Consider the following 24,774-nt stretch of genomic DNA (forward strand, 5'->3'; position numbering starts at 1 on the left):
AAGCCATAGCAAGGGCCGAGCACGTAAGAAATCTCAGTAAATGTCACCTGCTAACTGCTGCCTCCCCGACCAAGGAGCGTGCTTCTTCATGACAGGCTTGTTTACATCTAATTCATCTTTTTGCTCCTAGCATGAAGCAGAGGAACTGGTACTAAAAAGGAAATCTATATATTTTTTCATTTTAAGTTTCTAAAGGGAATAAAGGGTTGAAAGAAACACCTCATGAAGGTTTAACAAAATATCATCCATAATGAATATACGCGTGTATATATATATATGTAAATATAGTCTGTATACTTATATGTGTGCATGCGAATACAGACACGTATATGGACTGTTCACTTACAAAACAAGCTGAAAAGTTAAAACATTCTGAAATTTTTTTTTAATTTCTTTCTTTCTTTCTTTCTTTATTTATTTTTGGCTGCGTTGGGTCTTCATTGCTGAGCGTGGGCTCTCTAGTTGCAATGAGCAGGGGCTACTCTTCGCTGCGATGGCTTCTCTTGTTGCGGAGCATGGGCTCTAGGCACACAGGCTTCAGTAGGTGTGGCTCGTGGGCTTCAGTAGGTGTGGCATGTGGGCTCAGTAGTTGTGGCATGTGGGCTCAGTAGTTGTGGCTCGCGGGCTTAGTTGCTCTGCGGCATGTGGGATCTTCCAGGGCCGGGGTTCGAACCCGCGTCTCCTGCATTGGCAGGCAGATTCTTAACCACTGCGCCACCAGGGAAGCCCAACATTCTGAGATTTTTATTGAGAAGTTTTGCAGATTGTATCCTGGGGTCAGTACCACTCCAGTTTAAGTATTAAAACTAGTGCTTTTCCTGTTTGTTTTGTCTCCCAATTCAGAGCACCAGGAAGATAGAAAGACCTTGAGTAAACTGATAACTTACTCTTTCAAACAGGACCGCACAAGCCAGCACGGAAGTTAGCAGCACATACCTTATTTCCAAGGTATATGCTTTATTTTATACATAGAATCTTTCTGTACAAACAGAAACAGTTCCTGTCAGGGACCAATACCACACAGCCAGTGAGTGGCAAAGTAAACTCACTCAGAAAAAGCCAAATTCTTGCTTTTACACTGAAGAGTAACTACTCAATGGCCTGCTGGGTTCAACAAGGTATTGGTATTTCTGGCTTAACAATACCTGCAGGGAGTTACATGTTACAATTTTAGAAATAAGGTAATTAGTTAAGTAGCAAAATGAAATTATAGGTTAAGAAACAGATTTACTAAATAATTAATGAGTTGCTCTATGGCTACTTGTATTCACATATCGTATGTCTGTTTCTCACTAAGACAAACCTGACCACAGCTGTCCACAGTGGGAATCAACACGCTAGTCCACAGATATGTTATGCTTGGCCTATACCAAAAAAAACTGACAGATTTCTAAAAACTGGAAAATGTCACAGAGAAATACAGACACCCAACTTCACCTGAAAAGAACAACAACAAAGAAGCATAAGATTCTAGAAACTGTAGGTCCATAGTCAGCAGAAACTGAGCAGTCCATGTATCTTTGGGTTCGCCACAGTCTCCACCACTCCCTACTGTCTCAGTTGCCCCTACATTTCAATTTCTGACATTGCCTCCTGGCCCCTGTAGGCGTCTAAGTTTGCAACTCTTGTTGCAAGTCTCAGGGCCATTCCCAGTCCTCAATGTTCACTTCTGTAGCAGCTTTTTTTTATTTTGGACTCTCTTGGCCTTTGTTGACTGTGCAGAGGGTGGGGTGGGGTGGAGGGGGAATGGGGAACTCTCGAACTCCATCTGCACTGATTCGATGTCCATGAACTAAAACCAAAGAGCTTTTCACCTTGGACTGCAGCATATTTGCCACTCTGAGTATTTCTCTTTTCTGCTTTTTCTTCCTCTCATTTCCCTTTGCATCTGCATGCATTGTTCAAAGCCAAAACCTGAGTGCTACGTGAAAGAGAACAACTACCCACTCTCCCTCAAAATGGAACGGGGGACGGGGTGTCACATTCTACTCTTCTATGAGAGCGAGGCCTGGAAATTCCACACAAAACCTAAACGGGTCCCTTCAGGCGGTGAAACATTCCCCTCATTCTGTTTTCCTGGGGCTGAACGCTCACAGAGATACACAACAAAAGGGTCCCCTGGGTCTGGAGTGGCACAGCTGTCTAGGAGCCCATGGGGACAAACGTTTTTAACTCTTCCCTGCCCACTCTGTGGGAAGGACACTTACAGACCTCAGTGCATTAATGCACCTACTTCAAATGTGCAACAACTGTCCCTACTAGAAAAGTTCTCCTTCCTACCCTATCACTATGTATTAGCTGAAAACCAACTGCAGACAAGAATTATGGGGGATGGTCTGACATACATTATTTATTTTTCTAGGCTCCACACGAGTGGTATAGACTGGTGGTCCTCAAATTTCAGTCAGCACTAGAATCACTGAGGGACCACAGCTTCCTGCATCCCACCCCCAGAGTTTCTGATTCTGTGAGTCTGGGATGGGGCCTGAGAATTTACATGTCTAAGCTCTAATGTTGAAAAAGGAAGGTCCATGGATAAACAACAAGGTCCTACCATCTAGCACAAGGAACTATATTCAATATCCTGCAATAAACCATAATGGAAAAGAATATGAAAAAGAATATATCAACATATATGTATAACTGAGTCCCTCTGCTGTACAGCAGAAATTAAACACGACATTGTAAATCAACTACACTTCAATAAAAGTTTTTACAAAACTGACAAATTAAAACAGGATCTAGGTTTTAAATGTGTGTATTTGTTTAAAACAAAGTAGATCACGCTTTGCAAACACTAAAAAAAAAGAGGAAATTCAAGAACAACGGTGACAAGATGTTGAGCCATATATATGTGGCTGGGAAAGGGTTTCTTGAAAATCTCCATTTAAAAACATCAGGACTCGGGACAATTGTCATAGGTTTACAGGTGCTCATCAAGTATCCCGATTACATGGCGCCAAATAAGAAGAACAAAGAGTTTCTCCACCTCCAAAAAGAGTCTTTCTTTACACATCAGTTTTAGATGAGATTCTTCAACTTGGCCTAGGGGTGCTTGTAACCAAACCACTTCATACCATCTGTCTTTAGATGTCTTACTCACAAGCAGTATTTGTGTTTTTTATTTAACACTTATTACCAACAATTTTAGGCTTTAGTGCAGACAGCCATCTTCATAAACGCTACTCACAGCTCTGTCATCTGCTCATGGCTAGTTTAAGACTCCAGTTGGAATCCATGTTAAGATGGTGCCTCGTGAAATCTGTTCCACTCTACACATTAAGCTAGTTTTCCTGTTTCAAAGGTCATATTCCAGGTAGACTTTTGACTTGATTCTCCCTAAGACATGGTAATATAAAATTACCCTGAGAACATGAAAATCTGTTCAGTTAACACAGGTTAAAGTTAGAAACACATAAACACACACACACACACACTCATGTACACACACATCCACTCCTAAACCCAAAAGCACTGAATTTCCCTTCTGCTGCAAATCTCTGAAAATAGGAAATAGAGTGTTTCTTTTCACTAAAAGGTTTTCCTCAGGAAAGCATGATTCAGATGACCATAGTCACTGCCTTTTCTGATTGATGACACGTAGGGGTTTCTCCTCTAAAAGTCTGAAAGATACTCTCCCTATAGGGGGCGACATGAGGTGTGTGTTGTAAAGTTTCTAGGTTATTCTAACATAAACCTACCAACCTTCGATTCTCTCCCACTCACTCCTACCCTGTTGATAAGTGATGCACTGAGTGTTTAAAAACAAAAAAGAATGTGTTCAACTCCTACCTGTTGAAATTTCTCAAAATACCATCTATTCAATCAAAAAATGGTGACTCTATTTTCCAAAGTAAAATTAGGACAGTCTATCAGCGGAGCAAAATATTTTAAATTAGATCTATTGACCAGTTCCTTTGACTCAACTATTTTTCACTTTCATAAAAAAATTTTCTAATTTTGACAACTACTGATCTGCATTCTAAGGAACTGTTTTGCTCTAGTAAACACACTGCATCTGCCCTTCTGATCCCAGGTTAAAAACTGTTCCATCAGCCATCTGATGTCAAAGAAAACAAACTAGGCTAAGTCCACTTTCACAAAAACCCTATTCATAGATGAATAAACAGCTTCAGAAACTGTAGCTCCCTGCAAAATGTGCCAGAAGAGAACAATGATGTAAACAAAGCATGTGAATGCAGAAAGACAGACTGTGCTCTGCCTTTCAAATGACAAGAGAGTAATCGGGATGAGGGAAGGGCAGGGAGAGCTCTTAACCCTGGCAGAGAAAGAAAAAAATGAATCTACACCCCAAGTGCAAATATACTTTTTTGTTTCTTTGCGGTACGTGGGCCTCTCACTGTTGTGGCCTCTTCTGTTGCGGAACACAGGCTCCGGACGCACAGGCTCAGCGGCCATGGCTCATGGACCCAGCCGCTCCGCAGCATGTGGGATCTTCCCGGACCGGGGCACGAACCCGTGTACCCTGCATCGGCAGGCGGACTCTCAACCACTGCACCACCAGGGAAGCCCACAAATACAGTTTTTAAATTATCTGGCTGTGAAGCTATCAGTGAACCAACTGTACCTAGAACTTGGCTTCACAAATGCTAGAACCACCAATACCTTCGTTCAAGACACCATCATCTCCAGAATACTGCAATGCCTTCCATCTGGGCTCCCTAAACTCATTTGTGCCCCAATAACCCAAATCAGATCATGTCACTCCCCTGCTTTTCATGATTAGAAAATGTTGCAAATGCCTGTCCAAGACTTATAAGACCCTCCATGATCTGACAGCTGTGTCTCTCACCCCACCCACCACAGCCCCACTGTCCTTGCTCATGACTCCACTGCGCTTCCTTTCCTCAAACACTCCAAGCTCATCTGCACCTCAGGGCCTTTGCACTAGCTGTGCCTTCTGCCTACAGTGCTCTTCCCCCTAATTTTCCAATGGCTGGTTCCTTCTTGTCATTCATACCCAGTGTCATCTTCTCAGAGAGGCTTCCCCAATGACACCATCCAAAGAAGTCTCCCACCCGGCCACTCTCCTTTACCTCTCTGCTTTACTTTCTTCTTAGCACTTATCACTAGCGAATATTTTCTTGTTCATCTGCTTCGTTGTGGTGGTGGTTTTGGTATTGTTGTTTGTCATCCCCACATCTACCATATTAAAGGAGGGACCCAGCTGAAACCCTGCACCTAGAACACAGCTGGATTTCCAGCACCTGGAACAACACCTGGAACTTAGTAGGTCCTCAGTAATCACTTGTTGAATGAATGAAACTCTCTCATTACTACAGGGTGGAATTTGTCATCAAGGAAAGTGCTCCTCTGAAGCTGTCTGCAAGAGAACTACTACTAAACCTTTCTATGGCGTCACCTTCCTCCAGGACATCCGAGGTCCTCAAAGGAAGTGAGGGAAAAGTGTCCAAGGAAACAACGAGGAGAAGACAAAAAGTAGAGTTAATTTAACTCACCACCTATCCACCAATACAGAGAAGGATGGAATTGTCGTAAATTATTAGTAAACACGTGAAAGGTGACTATCAGACACAGCAGCATTAAATATTTAAGCAACAATAATCCAATTATACTACATATTAACTTGGAGTTATTATGAATTAATCAATAATGAGTTTGTCAACATTTATATGCCGTACATTATGCAAAATGCTTTCCCTACGTTACCTCTTTTAATTCTAACAAAAACAGAACAGTTATCAGTTAGTAACAGTTATCAGTTAGTAACAGTTAGTAACAGTAACAGTTATCAGTTAGTATCAGTTAGTAACAGTTATCAGTTAGTAACAGTTAGTAACAGTTATCAGTTAGTAACAGTTAGTAACAGTTATCAGTCACATTTCACAAATGAGAAACCTAAGGCGGGCTTGGGGAAGTTAAGATACTTTACTAAGTTTTCAAATCGGTTAGTATCAAATACAAAATCTGTTGTAAAGCAACTACACCTCAATAAAAATTTTTTAAAAAAATACAGAATATGAATCCAGCTCTATTTTATTCCAAAGCCTGTGTGTTATTCGCCATGCCCAATCTCTCCCTCAGCAGTTAAAATGAAAATGCTGTGAAGAATCAAAGGCAAGCAGGAAATGAAGCCATAAAGATCATTTAAGAAAGTTAAATGGATGGATGGATGGGTGTGATTCCACCAAATAGAAATGTTAATTGTACCAGACGAAAAATCTGCCATATGACACTCAAGATAAAATAAAAATTAGATTAAGAGAGTCAAAAAGAGAAATGATTCATTACTGAGTAGCATTCTGAAACAATACAACACAGTCAACAAACTACAATAAAAATAAATAACTGGCAAGAAGTGTCTCAAATGCTAAAAGGTCAGCTTCAGAATACGTAGGGCCCTGCTTAAGCTATGTAATTTAAAAAAAAGAAAGAAAAGAAAAGAAAAAGAAAGAGAAAGAAAAGGAATGCAGCCCATGAGTGTAAACCCTGAAGGGATAATCAGGAAACACAAAAGTCAAAAGTTCTTTGAAGTTGCCCCTCCCAACACTTGATGAAGAGAGAACGAAAAGCACCACCTTGACCAGAGGAGGAACCAGGGGCTGCACAGAACAAGAGGACAGAAGCCTGTGGAGTCAGGTCCCAACTCCTGGCCTTCTGACCTTGGACAACTCACTTCATGTCCGAAAGCCTCTATCCTCACTGGGCCTTCACTGTGCTCCTCTCGGGCTTGTGAAAATATCAAATGAGAACAAATATGGAAGAGCCTGCGTAAATAAAACTTGCTTTAAAGCCTAGCTAATGGCTATACCAGTGGTGAAAACACCAGAAACCTCACAAAATGAGAGCAAAGAGGGAAAAGGAGGTGAGAACATGGATGTCCCAGAGCTAGAACACAACAGGCTAGGAATGAACAAACATCGAGGCAGTGACACAGAAACAGCAGGACAGAGAACTGAGGTGCCCGCAGCTCTCCACAATGATGTGGACGCAAAAGGGAAGCGTGCAGGTGAGGCCTGAACAAGGACAGGTCACCTCCCAATCTCCACCGACACAGAACTCAGACACCCGGCCTCGGCACAGCATGCACTTCCAAATTTTGAGAACTGCCCTGAATGACGTTCAGCGTCACTTTCCAGCAACAATGAAATCTCCCCCCAAAATCATCTAAGTTTGATAAACCCGGTGCAATCACAGACTACAGGACCATGTGGCTGGCCAAAAGCCCAGCTCATCCTCCAAAGTCCACCTCAGGATCCTGAGAACACACTTCAACCACACAAGCCCACTGACCACCCCATGACTCCCTTCTTCCTACTTGGCTTAAAAAAAAAAAAAAAAAAGGATTGTTATGAGAACTCTTCAAATCCCAAGAAATATGGAAGACAGCTCAAGGGAAATGTCTCATTTAGTTTACAGAGAATCACCTGATGTTGTCGCTAGGTGGTGCTTATAAATATATAAATATAAGCACACACCCTAAGATTGCTTTTCTGTTTTAATTAGTGGCCAAGTCAAGTGTCGTCACCAGGGAACTTAAATAAAATAGGTGGAGCCCATGTCAGATCAGACAGCAGGACCTACCAGTGAAGCGCGAAAACACATTTGCAGTGGCTGCTAGGGCAGAGCTTCTCAAGCTGCAACGTGCACATGGATCACCAGGGGATCTTGTTCGAATGCAGAGTTAGCAGGCTTGTGCTTCTGCATCTCCAACAAGCTCCCGGGAGATGCGGGTACCACTAGCCATGGACCAGGTGCCACAGAGCGGTCAACAGTCCAAAGCAAGAGCCAGTCCTAACGCCATGCTCACTGGAAGTCCAGTGACTATGAGAAAAAAGTTGAGAAAATACGGTTTGAACTTATTTACCCCAAGAGGGCTCATGATATTGGCAAGAGGCATCTACCACTCAGCTCACCAAGAACCTTCCCCTGATTAGTGATGTTGAGCATCCTTTCATATACTTGTTGGGCATCGGTATGTCTCGTCACTTTTTATTATTTCTGCTTCTTAGTATTTTTAAAAGAAATTTGCCTAAGAGGAATTAATAGAGTCCTTCGTATACTTGTTCTAATTTTTTTTTTTTTTTTTTTGCGGTACGCAGGCTTCTCACTGTTGTGGCCTCCGGAGCACAGCCTCCAGACGCGCAGGCTCAGTGGCCATGGCTCACGGGCCCAGCCGCTCCGCGGCATGTGGGATCTTCCCGGGCCAAGGCACGAACTCGTGTCCCCTGCATCAGCAGGCAGACTCTCAACCACTGCGCCACCAGGGAAGCCCTGTTCTAATATTTTTAAGTTTGCTCTTCATAATTAAGCTTTAGATACACCTAGAATTTACTTTGCACAGAGGATGCCATAGTATTGTTGTGAGTATAATATGTAAAGAATTTAATAAAATATCAACATAGAAAAAGCAAAAAACAAAAAACAAAAACAAGAACCTTCCTGACCAGCTGCAAGTCCCACCCCGGGTCCTCTGAGTGGTTGGCAAACGGCAGGGAAATCTCCACGGCACTGACTGGTGTCCCTGAATGGTAAGAATCAACCTTATGACAGACCATGTGGCTCAGAGAGAATAATTTATGTCCTGGAGCTATAGGATAAAAGAGGAGAGGAAGCAATAAAAACAAGTAGTAATTTATTGAGAGCTTACATAAGATCACACAGGCAGAGGTGGTACCGGGATACAAAGCCAGAGACTGATTCCAGAGCCCACACTCTCACCTTTAAGTTCCAATGCCTGGTACAAGCCAGGGGAGCGATGAAGTGATGGAGGAGAGGAGAGCATTTAAGAGCACCACCGCCTATCGGCACGAGACCAGAGACTCCCTGTCTCTGCTTTAGTTTCTTCGCCTTTAATGCGGGCTAATAATTGTTCGCACACCTCACCCGGGTTTTCTGAGGAGTAAATGAGGGAGTCTAAATAAAGCGCTTAGCCCAGTGTCTGATACATAATAAATACCTCAATGAATGTTTTTCTATTATTATGATTAAGAAAACTCTGTGGCTGGAGTCCAGGAGATAGAACTGGCAAGAAATTGGAATGAAGAAAAGAGTTCTTGACCTATAGCCAAATGGTGGACCTACAACTGCCAAAAGAAACGACCTCCCTTTTTCAGCGACCCTAGTGGCTAAAGGAAGGACAACCTAACTGGAATCAGAATGACAAAAAGAACTGGCCTTTGACCAGCCACGAACAAGATCTCTACAGTTAACGTGCGAACTCCAGCTCCTCTGTGACCAGATAGTGAGACACTTTAAAACTGCTGACCTGCCACATGTTACAGACACATCAAGAGAAAAGCAGTGCCCAAGGCCAGATATAGAGAATGAGCAGATGTCCCGAGCACACGCTCAGACCTCAAACAAGAAAGCTCCCTTTCCTCTTGGTTGGTGATGGGGAAACATTAACCACACTGGCCGCACCAGAAGGTGGCCAGAGATACTTCCGTTCTGGGACTAAAGCTGGTGTTATAGATGTGCTCCCCCAACAACAAACACACTTATTTGGAGACTGTCCGTCGCAGACCGATCAATGACCAAGGGCTGAATGGACGGGGCTGCAGGGACAAACCAGTAACCGTTCCTCCTTGCTGAAGACACTCCCCCAATGGCCTGAAAGCAGAAACACAACTTGGGACGCGGCATTTTACGATGCAACTTCTAATATTTAAATCAAGCTTAGAATGATTTGGCTTTAAGCCAGACTCTTTCCAACTTTTCCCATTATTACAAGGAACTCCAGATGTGAATTTTTTAATTTAATTCTTTACCATAAAGTTGCAATTAACTGTTGTCAATGAAACATCTTTGTAAATGAAATGAGCATATTAAATATAACAAGAAAAAAAAATCAGGCTTAGAGACGAAGACCTCATAATCAGCTTAAGGTTCTGACCTAAGAAAAAGTAACAGGGATGAAAATACAACACTATTTCTAAAATAAGGCGGACCCATGGGCTTGAGGGAAGTGGGAAATTGTGACATGTGTCCTACTTTGAGAGCTGATCTATGAGTATCAGGACATGTAAATTACCGTATATCAGACACTACTGGCTGCCTACCAATATCTATTCTCCCCCTCTTCCTTACTGAATAAACTCCAAATTTTTTTCAAGGCCACAGTGTACGAAACTTTGAAAAAAAACTACAGTGACCAGCTTCCCTTGTAGCATGAGGTAATCATGTGACAGTTGTAGCAACTACGATGAAGCCAAGGCATTTGATGGAAGCTCTAGGAGAGCTCTTTGAAGGGGAAGACTTGGCTACCACCAGTGTTCTGTCTCCTCTGGGTCTCCTTTCTCCAGCCTGGAACAAGAATATGATCCTGCTGGTGGAGCACCCACCCTGCACTGAGGCGTTTGGTATAAAGGGTTCAGCCCCCTGCTCAGAATGGCTGAACACGATGACAGAAGGAGCCTGGAGTCCTGATGGCACCACGGAAACCCCACACGATCCTGAATTCCCTATTTCCAGACTTCTTTTCCAAGGAAAAATCAAAACTCTCATTTGGAGAGTCCACCAAAAACTGGGTTTTCTGTTTTACGCAGCTGACCCTATTCTTGCCTGATACAAGTTCATCTGCTTTGCAGAAGCCTTCACCAAATCATTTGGAAGGCAAGGTGTCATCAAATTATGAATTAATTTGATTAACAAGTAACTTTCCTGACATATACGGAATAGATAGAATAAGACACACATATAGCGAACGACTCTCCTCCACTAACACATGATCTATAAGTCATCACAGGGATCCTGATGGTCTCTTCATCAATGTGGTGAAGGTGCTGAGCGTCCTCTGGGGGTGACCCTGGGAAGAACCTCCCAAGAAGATGGAAGGAAATGAAGCCAAACTGTCTGGGGTCAAACGGTGCTCTGTCACTTCGTGGCTGTGTGACACTGGTCAGAGTACTTAACCTTCCTGTGCCGCGGTGTGCTCAAGTGCAAAATAGAAATGATAGTTCCTACCTCAAAGCGTGTTTACGCCTTGAAATGAGCTAATGCTTAGCTCACTGAAATGTACAATGCTTAGACCTGCGCTAACACGCTCTAAGGATCTACAAATATTATAACACTGGTGTTGACAGAGCTAGTGATTAATACAAATAAAAATTATAATAATAATAAAATACTACTACTAATAAAAGCCAGATGAATTACTTCATTCTGTAGACAGCAACCTTTTTCCTAATATATGCATCTGCCTAACAACATCAACGTGAGAGCGAGTTGGAAATTGTGGCCGGATTTAGACAGTTTTAAGTCTAAGGCTTCCTACAGTGGTCACGATCACCACTGCCATACTCACGCGATGCCAAGAGTGGCAATCTACAAGAAGAGCTACTTATCAGTAGGATGTATTTATAAAATGGGGGTTGGGCAGGGAGGTTAGCAAAGACAGCTAAAAATAGTTCTATCAGCAAACAAGTTTGCATAAGCCAATAGTTCATGAAAAAGTCTATATCTTCACATCATGACTATGAGAAATATTCAAGTAATGTGTTACCGAATTTGGGAGAATGTAGCCTCTTGTCTAAGAGTTCACCACACACTTCCTCCTTTTATCTTCTCTAGATTCTAACACAAAAAGTATCCAGGTCATTCTATGAGGCTGTACTTAAGGGTCCAAAAGGGCACATGAATTTTGTATAAAGTTGCCACGTACTACCCACAGGTATTTAACCTAATCAGTATCCAATGCTCCAGACACCAAGATACTGAACCACCCATAATTCCTCTTTCAGGTCAGTAGAAAACTTTCCCTGGGTGAAAGTAATCTCAACTAAGTCACAATGTCAAGGCACGGGATACCAAAAACAGTTTAATCTGCTCTGACTTAAATGCTAAACAAACATAACAGGATGTGAATTTATGCTTCTCTTCTCCCAATCCCAAGAGGGACCAAAAAAAAAAAAAAAAAGACACAAATCTTGAGGGTGTGAAGATCTCACTCCATAATCTCCCTGTTTGCCTGTTACTGGTTTTCTGGTTGTACCTTATCAACTAGGCTGGCAGCAGCTCAGAAAAGCCAAAGCGTGATAAATTGTAACCCTTTCTTTTACTCAGGAGCAGTACTGTCCAGTACAAATATAACGTGAGCTGCAAAAGTCAGCGCCTGTGTAATTTTAAATTTTTCAGAGCCACCTTTCAGAAGGTAAAAATAAACAGGTGAAGTTAATTTTAGTAATAAACTTTATTTACCCCAATATATTAAAATATTATCATTTCAACATGTAATAAGTATAAAAATCTAGCAATGAGATAGTTTATATGCTGTTTTTCACACGAGTGTGTATTTTACACTTACAGCACATGGCAATTTGGACCAGCCATATATCAAGGGCCCAAGAGCCACTTGTGGTCTGGTTACCATTTTGGACAAAGCAGCTCTTGAGGTCAAAAACCGCTGAAGTCATCAGTTTCTTAGTTTGCTTCTATGATGGATACACTGGTAAAATAGATCAACCAACTCAGACTGCGCAAGCCACTAGACAGGGGACCTAGTAGTATCTTGAATGGGGGAACACACCCCATTTCAAAATAGGATCTGGGTCTTCATAGCTTTTTTAAGTTTATGTTTCGTATCAAGCTGTGACATTGCTGTTTACACGTTACTCAGTGTACAAGTACTTGGTGTTTTCATGTTTGTTTTAAATAAGAGCCCAGGAAATTTTGGTCCCTGGGCAAACCTCTTCTCAGGAGCGATGTACCCTGCCCCTTCTCCCAAAGGAGCAGGAAATGGTCAGACGTGCCCCGCTGACAGGTGCCATGCCTCCCATACATCTGGGACATCCCATTCCACGTGGTCTGTGTGTACTACGCAGGCATGAGAAATGAGATGCAGAGATGACCAGTGTTTGTGATGCCGCAGCCATGGGTGAGACAGTTAGAAAGACAACCTGATCTTACCAGTGTTACCTACCTCTCAGGCTTACTGAAGACCAAGGGCAATAACAGAGAGAGAGCTCTTAGCAAACCGTAAAGCGCTATACAATTCTAGTTATTATTATTGAGAAAGGACACCATTCCTCTCACCTGGAAGAGCAGATAGAAGAAAGTAAAAAAAAAAAAAAAAATAGTAACTTGAAACAGAGAGATGCTGAGCTGGGAGGGGGGTAAGGAACCCATTAAAACACTAGCTGTTCTTGGAGGGCTTGTGCTCTTGGAAGGGTTCAAAGAGGCTTGAGGAACCTCCGTCACTTCTCCCTCGAAATCTTGGCAGGTACTTAAAAGTAACCGTGACAGCTCAGGGTCCAAGCTTCCACCCACCCCTGCTCCAGCACCCGCTGCCTGTCCAACCAACCCCCTGCTTTTCCTCATTCCAAATGACGGCATAACTCAGGGAAAAGGTTCCAAAACAGTTAGACTTCTTCTTTCCCGGGTTTAAATATGGCCTAAAAATGCGGCGCCACCGGGGGTACTGGCGCCTTCCCGGAGCGAAAGTCGCCGAGTCCCGGAGAGTCTGGCTCAAGGCTCGTCGCCGGCGCGAATGCCTCAGTGTTGGTTCTTGCGCTGCCCTCTCTCCCTCTCCGACAAAAACAGGCTCGCCGAGCCGCCGGGGTCTCCCTTTACCTGTCCAACCGCCTCGTCACGCCTGCGAACTGCTCTGGGCAGGCGGCGTTGACGACGTCCGAGGGGAGTCAACCACACAAAGGCGCCTTGTGCCTCTGCGCTCCGGGACAGGCAGCCGGGGCGCCGGGAAGGGCAGGGAGGGCGCCCCGCGTCCGAGATCCGCACCCCCGACCCCCATCCTCCATCAGAGGCCACCCCTACTCCGCCTCAGGTTTAAAGACGGGCCTCTCCTCGTCTTGCCACCACCACTCGCACCCCCGAAAGCAGGCACAAGAGCTAGGGGCGCACAAGCCACTGGGATGAAGTTTGCATTGTCACCGCGCTGCGCTCTCAACGCTTCTCGCCTGCAGGAAGGGCTGAGCACCCCCTACCTCAGCTCCCCGCCAGCCGATGCCCGGGGTCGGAGACGCCGGGCCCCCCCAGGCTCGCTCACCTCTAGTCCAGTCCACCACTTGTTTGGGGCTCCACTTGGTCACGGGCTCCATGGTGGATGACTGGGCACCCAGCGGGGCTGGAGTCGGCGGTAAAGTCCTGCTGCCCGCGCCCGTTGCCCCCTTCCCGGGAGGGCGCGCCCCGCGGCTGGTCTCCGCGCCCGAGCGCCCCGTCAAGGCTGCATGACTGCCGCGGTCAGCGGGACATCCCAGCGCGGCTCAGTCCGGGCGGCGCGGCCCCTCCTCCAGCTGCCACCGTCCAGCTGCAGCTCCTCCTCCCGCGGCCGCCGCGGCCGGGACCCCGGGCACAGCTGCTGCTCCTGGGCGACGGCAGCTGCCGAGCCTCGGGGCCGTGAGCCCAGATCCCCCGGCCTCGGCTCCGAGCGGGACTCTCCCGGCCCTGCTGCTCCCCGCCGCCCCTCTGCGCCTCCGGCCAGGACCGCTGCCTCCGGTTCTCGGGCCGCGCGCTCCGCTCCCCCTCCAGCTCCTCCTCTGGGCTGCGAGCTCTCCCGGGTCCCCGCTCCTCGCGCGCCGGCGTCCGGAGTCTTCCCGCCCGCAGGTCCCACCTCCTGCGCCTCCCTCGCGGGCTGCACCGGGGCGGGTAGGAACGCAGGGCGAGCGCGCTCGGGTTACAAAGTTCCAGCTCCAGGCTGCGCGCTCGGAATAAAAGAAGGGGCGGGGCCGGACACCCAGCGAAACTCGTGGGAGGGGGCGGGGCCGCCCAGCCAGCCGACTCCGGTTACTTTCCCTCTCTCAGCGGGTCTCCGCACACTCGGACTGGCCCGGGCCGGACTTTCTTTCTCAGGGGGCGGGTTGTAGATACGCGTGCATCCTGCAGAGCCCGTCGGCTTTGGTGAGGCCCGAGTCCTATTGGTAGCTGTACAGGCTGGCTGTGAGCAACAGTGCACTAAAGAAAGTAATAATAAAATCAAAACTAAGGTGAGACCTGCACATTCTGTTCGTTTTAAGTGCTGTGGGTCAATACTGCTATGCGATTAAGCCCTCCTGCTTTTAAATTGCTTAAGGGAAAATTATTTTATTTTATTTATATTTTGGATGACATTGTGACAATCTAATTCACTTCTTTTTAAATTTATTTTACTGAAGTATAGTTGATTTACCATGTGTTAACTTCTGCTGTATAGCAAAGTGATTCAGTTATACATATACATTCGTTTTCATATCCTTTCCCATTACGGTTTATCACAGGACACTGAATACAATTCCCTGTGCTACACAGTAGGACCTTGTTTATCCATTCTCTATACAACAGTTTGCATCTGCTAATCCCAAACTCCCAATCCATCCCTCTCCCACCTCCCCTCCCCCTTGGCGACCCGTTCTCTATGTCTGTAACTTACTTCTCTTTTAATGCTACTGCGATATTTCAACTTCGCAACTAAGATGAATCATAATAAACTGGTAGCTTTTAGCGTTCTATATTGCCATACTGTAATATTCATATTTGCAAAGTGAGCTAATGCTCATTTGAATTAGTCATCAGTCGTGAAGGGAAAGTTGTTAGCCAGCTCCAAAAATAAAAGATACTGTGTGCAGTTTCAGCGACTGACAGAAGGGCCCTTTTACTTTCAGGGGCTCAATCTGGGGCCAGAGTTAACCCCGAACTGGGGGAAAATCCTAAATTTGAAAACCTACCTCTCCTCCTTCAAGCCTCACTTCACCCCCTCCTCTCCAGCCCCAGTGAGCTCTACCTCCCACTCACAGATGCTCTGGGACTTAGTGATTCTCACCTTCCATTGCGTTATTTATTTACATCTTCCCCTTGGAGACTGTTAACCCCTGGGAGGCAGAACTTACCTGATATTATATAGAGCTTTTTCTCCTCTCCCTCTTCCTACCACCTAGCTGGTGCCACCTAGCAGGGAGTCAAAGGTGCGGTTGGTATTTATTCTTTCATTTAACATATATCTGGATGCCTCCTGTGTGCCAGCCACTTCATTCATGAAATATCTGTTGAATTAGTATGATATGGACTATTTATACAGGTCAACTTGGATGCACCTGTTGGAAGGATGGCTAGCAGAAGGCCTAAGCATCTGTTGCATAGTGTGATGATCTGGAGTACCCAAGAAGAAGAAACCTACTTTAAAAAGTGAAACATCGGACTCACCTTCCATGCAACTCATCTACAGCAGAGGAGCCACAACAACACAAAGACATGCAGTTATCAAATCCAATAATTTTTTTGCTGTCGTTTTTTGAGCAAGAGTTGCTGGTTGACCAGGAAACTTGGTAAAGGCAGTGACAAAATTCCAGAAGGCGTAGTTGTCCTTCAAAAAAGAAATGACTTTTAAAACTTAATAACATCAATTGTTAACCATCTTTTCTTTATGGCAGCAAGTAAGGAGCATCTTAACATCTGTCATTGGATTCACTGGAAAATGTAACCCATCTTACCCACACCGTTAGTTACAGCAATCACTGTATTTTGTATCATCTTTAATGATGATTAGTGTGACCACATAATTTATCTCCAAACCAAGATATTCCTGAATCTGAAAGGGGATTTATCAATACATACGCTGGAATAACATGAATAGATTGAGCCATATGGTCCCTGTAACTATGAAGAAAAAGTCAACTGTTAATGATTTTGTCACAGAATTTTACTTGATATTTTCATGATGTTTTCAAATTCATTTGCATTCATCATTACCAGAGAGTTAAAAGCTAAACTTCTGAGAGTCAAACAAGAGTTTGCAAAATTTCACTGCACTAAGTCAACACACTATCTGTATGTTGATGACAAATACATCATTGCTGAAGGGGAAGGCCATGCTAAGATCTCCAACCCAGAAGACCAATTAACTATCTAAATAAATTAGCATTCTGTTTACACGTTAAAGTCTTGAAGGCTAATTGCTACCTAAATAAGGCCTTCTACCTTAATTACAGCTGTTAGCACGTGAAAGTTTGAGGGAGGCCTTCTGGTCTGAAATGCAAACTTGAAGACATCCAATGTCACTAATGGCAGATGATAAAGGCAGAATCTTAGGTAAATAGCTTTGGAAATTAAAGTGGATACAAAATGATCATTGACGAATGTGCTTATTTTTCTTCTCTGCTAGCTATAATCTTTGCCATCCTATTCCATTGTATATGCATGCACATTACCAAATGACAGCCAGGTCGTCTTCCTGAGAAGCACAATTCCTCATGGGCAGCTTGATGTTTTACCACAATCCCTGACACAGAACAAAGAGCTGAAGAAATCCTTTTTTTTTTAAATTGAATTGAATTTGTAGAACTGATACTAGAGCCCAGGTTCCCTAGATTTCTCTTTTCAGCACCTTTATTTTTCTGACTTGGGGTCGCACATTTAGGTCATTTATTTATTCTGTATTTGTAAGGCACTAAACTAGGCACAGGGAGGGTTCAGAAACAAATGCCAAGTAGCCTTTGTAGATCAAAGATATCATGTGATTTTCAGAGGGTGGATTTTCTTCTTTGGTCTTTAATCAGAGGAAAGTACGCTGCTAGACCCGGGTGGAGACGTCTAAGGATCAATGTGATAGCAACATTTTGAGCCAGTCCATATTTTATTAAAATTTTTTTGAGAACTAGGAATGGAGCATTTTGAATTAGTAGTTATTACCATACTTTGTTTGATAAACACAAAAGGAGCAAAATAAGCAAACTTTTAAACAAATTAATCTGTAAAGACCCAGGCTCCTTCCCCAGTTCAAAACAATGTTTTCCAGAATGAAAGAAAAAATGAAAAAAACGGAGCTGCTCCAAATAATCTACTTTATCTCACAACCTATGATCTTTCTCTTTTTTTTTTTTTTTTTTTTTTGTGGTACACAGGCCTCTCACCGTTGTGGCTTCTCCCGTTGCGGAGCACAGGCTCCGGACGCGCAGGCTCAGCGGCCAGGGCTCACGGGCCCAGCCGCTCCGCGGCATGTGGGATCTTCCACGGACCGGGGCACGAACCCGCATCCCCTGCATTAGCAGGCGGACTCTCAACCACTGCGCCACCAGAGAATCCCAATCTTTCTCTTGATTATCACTTTTTTCCCATCACATTGCTTTTTAACTCTTTTCAGAACATTCAAAATTACTTAACATTCTGTGCACATATTGTCTCGTGTATGTCTCTTATGCCATCTTTTATCTTGAAAGATCCCAAACAATTCTTTAAAATGCTGCCTGGGAAATATCCTACTTGGTTTGCATTAAGCATTCTTATCTGTGACATCACCTCACTGCAAAGTCATCAGGTAAGTAAATTATCCAGGCTGTTGATGATCTTGTCTTTCATTCAATTCCACTTGGTCTGAATTCTTCACACCATAGTCATGTCATTATCTTCCTAAATATGCCGGGTCCTCTATCAGATAATTCAGGTGGGAAAGTCCTCCAACTTTTTTTTTGTTTTTTTTAAGTCTCACAGGGGCTGCTGTACGTATTCAAATTCTTCTGATCAGTTATATTAATTGTCCTCCTAACAGTAGGAAAGCTGATGTTTGGCTTTCTTTTACTGAGCCCTATTTGTAACTCAGAGATCGATGTTGACTGGATAAATGTTCAAAAACCTCACCTATTTTAGATCAGACTTGGAGAAGTTGATGACGCTTTTCTAGCACAAAAGAGAAGCATTTGACACCGTTAAATCCTCTTTTCCAGGATTTATAGCTGTATTTTTGAAGAGTTGTTATATGAGGCCATACCCAGAAAAGAAGTTGAGCTTCTTTATGTGCAACTGTTAAAGTAGCTAACAGGGGAGTGTGCTATAGACCAAAAAGAAACAATCAATCCTACACGTTCCCCCACAGATTTATGCTACCTTTCCTTCCAGCTATCAAGTTGCGGAGTGTCCAGAAAGAACCAAATCCCATTTGCACCAGTGGCTCTTACAGTTTCAGTTTAACATTGTGGAGCTCAGCATCTCTGAACAAGTAAATCTAATGCCAAGAGTTTCAGACCCAATGACTTCTGTTTCAAACATAAGTTCCATGTTGATAATGACACACAAAAGCTCAGGGTGAAAAAAGATTAATGTTTGTCACGCTAAACCTAAAAGTAAAACTATAAATTACGCCAAATAAAAATATTTTTTACATTTTTTAATTGAAGTATAGTTGATTTATAATGTTTCAGGTGTACAGCAAAGTGATTTAGTTATACACACACACACACATATATAGTGTATATGTGTGTGTGTATATATATATGTATATATATGTATGTATATATATATTTTTTTCTTTTTCAGATTCTTTTCCATTCTAGGTTATTACAAGATTTTGAATATAGTTCCCTGTGCTATACAGTAGGTCCTTATTTTTTATCCATTTTATATATAGTAGTGTGTATCTATTAATCCCAAATTCCTAATTTATGCCTCCCCCCAACCCTGCCTTCCCCTTTGGTAACCGTAAGTTTGTTTTCTATGTCTCTGAGTCTCTTTCTGTTTTGTAACTAAGTTCATTTGTATCATTTTTTAGATTCCACATATAAGTGATATCACATGGTATTTTTCTTTCTGTGTCTGATTTACTTCACTTAGTATGATAATCTCTAGGTCCATCCATGTTGCTACAAATGGCATTATTTCATTCTTTTTTATGGCTGTGCAATATTCCATTGTACATATGTACCACATCTTCCTCATCCATTCATCTGTCGATGGACATTTATGTTGTTTCCATGTCTTGGCTATTGTAAATAGTGCTGCTTAGAACTTTGGGGTGTATGTATCTTTTCTAATTAGAGCTTTGGTCTTTTCTGGGTATATGCCCAGGAGTGGGATGGCTGGATCATCAGGTGACACTATTTTTACTTTTTTAAGGAACCTCCATATTGTTCTCCATAGTAAACCAAGTACACTTTTAACATTAGAAATAAAAAACAGATTTGAGGGTCATAAACACACTAAGCCACAATTTTACAAAATTCTCTAAAGTGTTAACAAGAAGAATGTAAAAATAATTTGTTTACTATTTTGTATTTTCCTAATTTGACACTGGCATAACAGAGATATTTTATAATGCCACTTCAGATCAAATAGAAATATTTGTGGTCCAGTGGCTAAGACTCCATGCTCCCAATTCAGGGGAGCCCAGGTTCGATTCCTGATCGGAGAACTAGATCCCACATGCTGCAACTAAGAGTTCACATGCCACAACTAAAGATTCTGCACGTCGCAACAAAGATCCCACATGCCACAACTAAAGACCTGGCACAGCCAAATAAATAAATAAATATTTTAAAAAGAAAAAGAAATATAAATTCAAGTGCTCCAGACTGTAATTAAGCAGCTTTAATGAACTTTGAGTTCAGTCTAAAGGATGCTTGGCTCTTTCATTACATAGTTACACTTGCACACAGAAGAGGAAACTTTCTTCTAGTTGTAACCTATCAAGGGTATTTAAATTCTGCAGCCCCTGCTATTCAACACACCCACATTTTCACTAAAAGCACGTTTACGCCTCCCATTTGGGATCCTTAGAAATGTGAGTCTGTAACAGGAGCCTATTTCTTAATTTTCCACAACAGTCCCTTGTACTTGGAAATACTGTAATCATTGGGGATGGGGGAACGGTGGAAAGAAAAAGAACATATTAGAAAAGCAGGAAGTATTTCAGTCTACTTCGGCATCAAAAGGGAAAGGATGAAAGTTAACACCAATCAGTGTTTTCCCAGAGGAAGTCAGATGATTCCACAGGATTTTAAGAGCACTCCCAAAGGTCTAATTGAACAGGAAAACTCACACTTGCTGCCTAAAAGTCAGCAAAATGGTTGTTAAAACCCACAACCAACTAACTCACAAATGCTAGCCACAGTAATTGTTTTACAGTAATCATTTTACAGTATGCATTCCACTCTGGAAAAAAAACTCCCAGATCAAATCTCTTTTTCCATTTGCGTTCCATATAAGTTTTGCTTTGAGTTACAGAGGAATGGGGTTGTATTCGTTCCTTTTCCGCATTGTTTTCCTTCTCCTGGGCTTAGTCCCAGTAAAACAACTGTGGGGTGAGGGTGTGGGGGATTCCAGGAGCTGGAGGAACCTCAGTTCAGAGGCCAACAGAAAGCTCTTCGGTGGTTGAGCTCGTGCTACCTGGGTCCTAGGAAATCCTTGGTGCTGGGAGGAATGAAACAAAGGGGGGACCTGCATAACACCAGGGAGGCAAACCAGCAGGCCTCACCTCTGTCCTGCTCCAAATAATGTCCCCTGTGGATGCCACACAGTCACCAGCCAGGTGGAGCAGGAGATAAGAATAGGAGAAATACGATGCTGGCCTCACCTGCGAGGACCCAGGCAACATGGTCAAGGAGGCCAAGTCTGCCTCCTGTATCACCTCTGCTCCCAGGGCCGCCTCCTCCCCCTTTGTGTCCATGTCTTGTGGTTAGACAACTTCATCTCTACTAAGATTCTGGCCTAAGATGGTTCCTTTCTCAGAGAATTCATCTTGAAGGAAAACTCTCTGAGATCCCAGCTGACTTTATGATCCCAATCCTGAAGCAGTCTACAACCAGCCCTGTAACCTTGAGAAAACCAGCTTCTTTGGGGCTATATATTGAGGATTTAGGTCTAAAGGAACTCTGAGGATCCATCTAGCTTCAAAATTCCCTTTTCTGGGACTTCCTTAGTGGCACAACGGTTAAGAATCTGCCTGCCAATGCAGGGGACACGGGTTCAATCCCTGGTCCGGGAAGATTCCACATGCCACAGAGCAACTAAGCCCGTGTGCCACAACTACTGAGCCTGCGCTCTAGAGCCTGCGAGCCACAACTACTGAGCCTGCGCTCTAGAGCCTGCAAGCCACAACTACTGAGCCTATGCTCTAGAGCCTGCACACCACAACTACTGAGCCCACGTGCCTAGAGCCTGTGCTCCGCAACAAGAGAAGCCACTGCAATGAGAAGCCTGCGCACCGCAACAAAGAGTAGCCCCTGCTTGTTCAACTAGAGGAAGCCCACGTGCAGCAATGAAGACCCAACGCAGCCAAAAATAAATAAATAAAATAAATTTATTTATTTTTTAAAAAAATTCTCTTTTCTAATGCTGCAGTATCAGTTGTTGAGGGCAGACCCGGGGGAAGGCTGTTTTGCATGAGGGACCTGAGCCCTTCCTTTCTGACTACTGTAAATCTGCAGGACTCACCATGGTTGTATAAACTGACTTGCTGACATTGGCTTTGAAAGCAGGACATGGAATAATGATAAGAGGAGAAAACAGAGATTCAGTATTCTGTATATTGTTTATAGATTTTAACACAGAGTGGAGATATGCAATTTGTCAGAATAAAGTTTTGCCATTTGTGAGAAGCTATCAATAATGTAATGATAGCAAATCACACTTTGGTTGTCAAACCAAGGGTCTCACTTCTGTCAGTATCAAAACAAAATAAACAAAAATATTAAATGCACAGAGAAGTACTTATTACTATTGCTAGTCATCAGATGCCACCTCTGACTCCTCTGGAGGGTCTGGCTCCCCAAGAAAGAAATGTCACCTGGTGTGAAGAGAGGTGCCCCAATTTCATTTAGGACCCAAACCACTGTCTCACTTCCTGTCCCCTTCACCCTGCCTTCTTCTCAGCCCAAGAGGTCTCATAGGCAAACACTGTTTGAATTATAATTTCAATGTTGTTGTTTTTTTTTTTTTACAATTCCTATTCTATTTAATTCTGTGGCTCTTGGTCTTTTTTTTTTTTTCCTACCCCTCAGATGAAAACATATCCACAAAACAACCTCTAATTAAATTACTGTTTTACCAAATGTAAAAATCCAAAATCAGTGGTTCGGTTTTTCCAGAAAAAAATGTACTGGAAGTTTCTAGAACTAGCTCTGACCACATCCCTTCACCAAGTAATGCTTCACCAAATCATTTCATCTCTCTGGGGTCAGAACCAAACCATCTACAAAGTCTCTCCCAGCTCTGTGTCATCATAAATTTAACCATTGCAACGCTGCCTAACATTGGTTAAACATCAGCATAAATACATTTGAGGAGTGCCTCCTCCTACCCAAAAGAATTCCCAGATCCAAGCATGGCTTTAATCAGAACTTGATTTCTTTTTTAGTCTTCATTTCACTCTCACTGTGTAAAAGAGTATGCCTTTCCGAGACAACAAGCTTCCATCCTTGTCTGTACAACTAGAAATGTCTCAGATATTCAAGACGCTAAACTCCCACGAATGCAGGGGGAGAAAAATACCTCTCCTGCTCCCCTTTCCTCTTTAACACCTGACTCCATCCACAGCTTCTTCTATTTAGGGCAGGATCTAGGAGTAGGAATAAAATCTCCACATAAATGACAAGGTCTGAAATTTGATCATCTTTTATATGTTTTTTTCTTATTTCTCCTTCTGACAGCACTTGTTTCCATTGTTATTTGTTGTAAAAGTGGAAACAATTCAAAGAATGGTGCTATTTTCAGTTACTAATTAATCCACTAAGAAACTTAAAAGCATTCTTCCCTTCTGAGAAAGGAGGCCTTATACAGTTGACAAGAGTCCTTTATCTTTAAAGGTCCAAAGGTTAAATCATTGTCAATCTCCAGTAGAGCTGCCGTACTTTTAAAGATTCACTAAAGGCTTCCCATGGAAGACTGTCCAAAGGGGAAGTCCAGTCATGGAGAAAAGTTAAGTTTGAGGAATTCCAAATTTATCATTTCAGTCATTAAGAGAGAAGCCCTGGAACTGTCATCATACATGAGCCACAAAGGGGAGCCTCTCATCTATTCTAGTCAAATGTACAAATATTATAGCCAAGTAGCCAAAGAATTATCCTTCACCCACATTTCTCTATATGTTATTTCTATCTTCTGAACAGCCGTACACGATCTCTCACCAGCTTTCTAAGCTAAGGTGGAGCTGACCGCAATTTTAAATGGTCATCCCATTGTACAGCATTTATGTGCAGACAGCTTCCACACAGGAGCTACGTTTCTGTAGACTTTAGATGCCCCACCAAAAGTAACTTATTTGAGAACCAAAGGGAATTTTATTTTACCCCTGGGCCATGCAATTCCATTCTCCCAGTCACTTCGACAATTCATGTTCAATACAAACATGAAGTGATATAAATAATCTTGAATTCATCAACTAATCCCAGAAATGAAAAAAAAATCTCAAATATTTTCATCTATGGAACCCTAAACAATGTTGACAGCATTGTAGCAAAGCAACCAAAGCAGGAAGAAAAGAGTAAGAAGAAACCTAAATTTTCAATGATTCTGTGTCCAAAAGTAACACTAAAAAGCAATTTAAAAAAAACAGCTGCAAAATAAGGCATAACAAGGCATTATATACTAACAAACAGTGAGTATAAAACAAGGTATAATTCATTGTGAAATATCTCTGAAACATACCATTTAATTTGCTTAATTTGCTCTTAAATGTATCTAAGTAATTATGGTGGTTTTTTTTACAATGTGCAAATTCTTTGATACCCCACCTTCAAAAGGCAGACTCTAAATTCTCCTCTCCTAGAGTGAGTGACTCTCTCCTAACAGAATATGGCAGAGGTGAAGATAAGTGATTTTGAGACCAAGGCTTACCGGACATGTTGCTTCTGCCTCTTGCTCTTGGATCACTCTCCTGCGGGGGGGAAGCCAGCCTCCATGTTGTGGGCACCCCAAGCAGCCCTGCAGAGAGGTCCAGGTGGGGAGTAACTGAGGCCTCCTGCCAAAGACCAGCACCAACTTGCCAACCCTGGGAGTCAGCTTCCTTGAAAGGAATCCTTCAAACCCAGTCCACCCTCAGAAAACTCCAGCCCTGGCCAGCATCTTGATTCCAACCTCATGAGAGACCCTGAGCTGAAC

General features: G+C 43.1%; 1 protein-coding gene across 1 annotated transcript in view; it reads right to left on the minus strand.

Moving 5' to 3' along the window:
• CNKSR3 (CNKSR family member 3) overlaps positions 1 to 14,149 on the minus strand; it is a 100,374-nt gene extending 86,225 nt beyond the window's left edge. Inside the window, exon 1 of the mRNA XM_082669117.1 lies at positions 13,985 to 14,149. Coding sequence (XP_082525243.1) covers positions 13,985 to 14,036 — 52 coding nt within the window. The 5' untranslated portion in view covers positions 14,037 to 14,149. The remainder of the gene's footprint in view (positions 1 to 13,984) is intronic.
• Between the last annotated feature and the right edge of the window lie 10,625 nt (positions 14,150 to 24,774).

The sequence above is a fragment of the Grampus griseus genome (genome assembly GCF_964374135.1).
Source record: "Grampus griseus genome assembly, chromosome: 13".
NCBI lineage: Eukaryota > Metazoa > Chordata > Mammalia > Artiodactyla > Delphinidae > Grampus > Grampus griseus.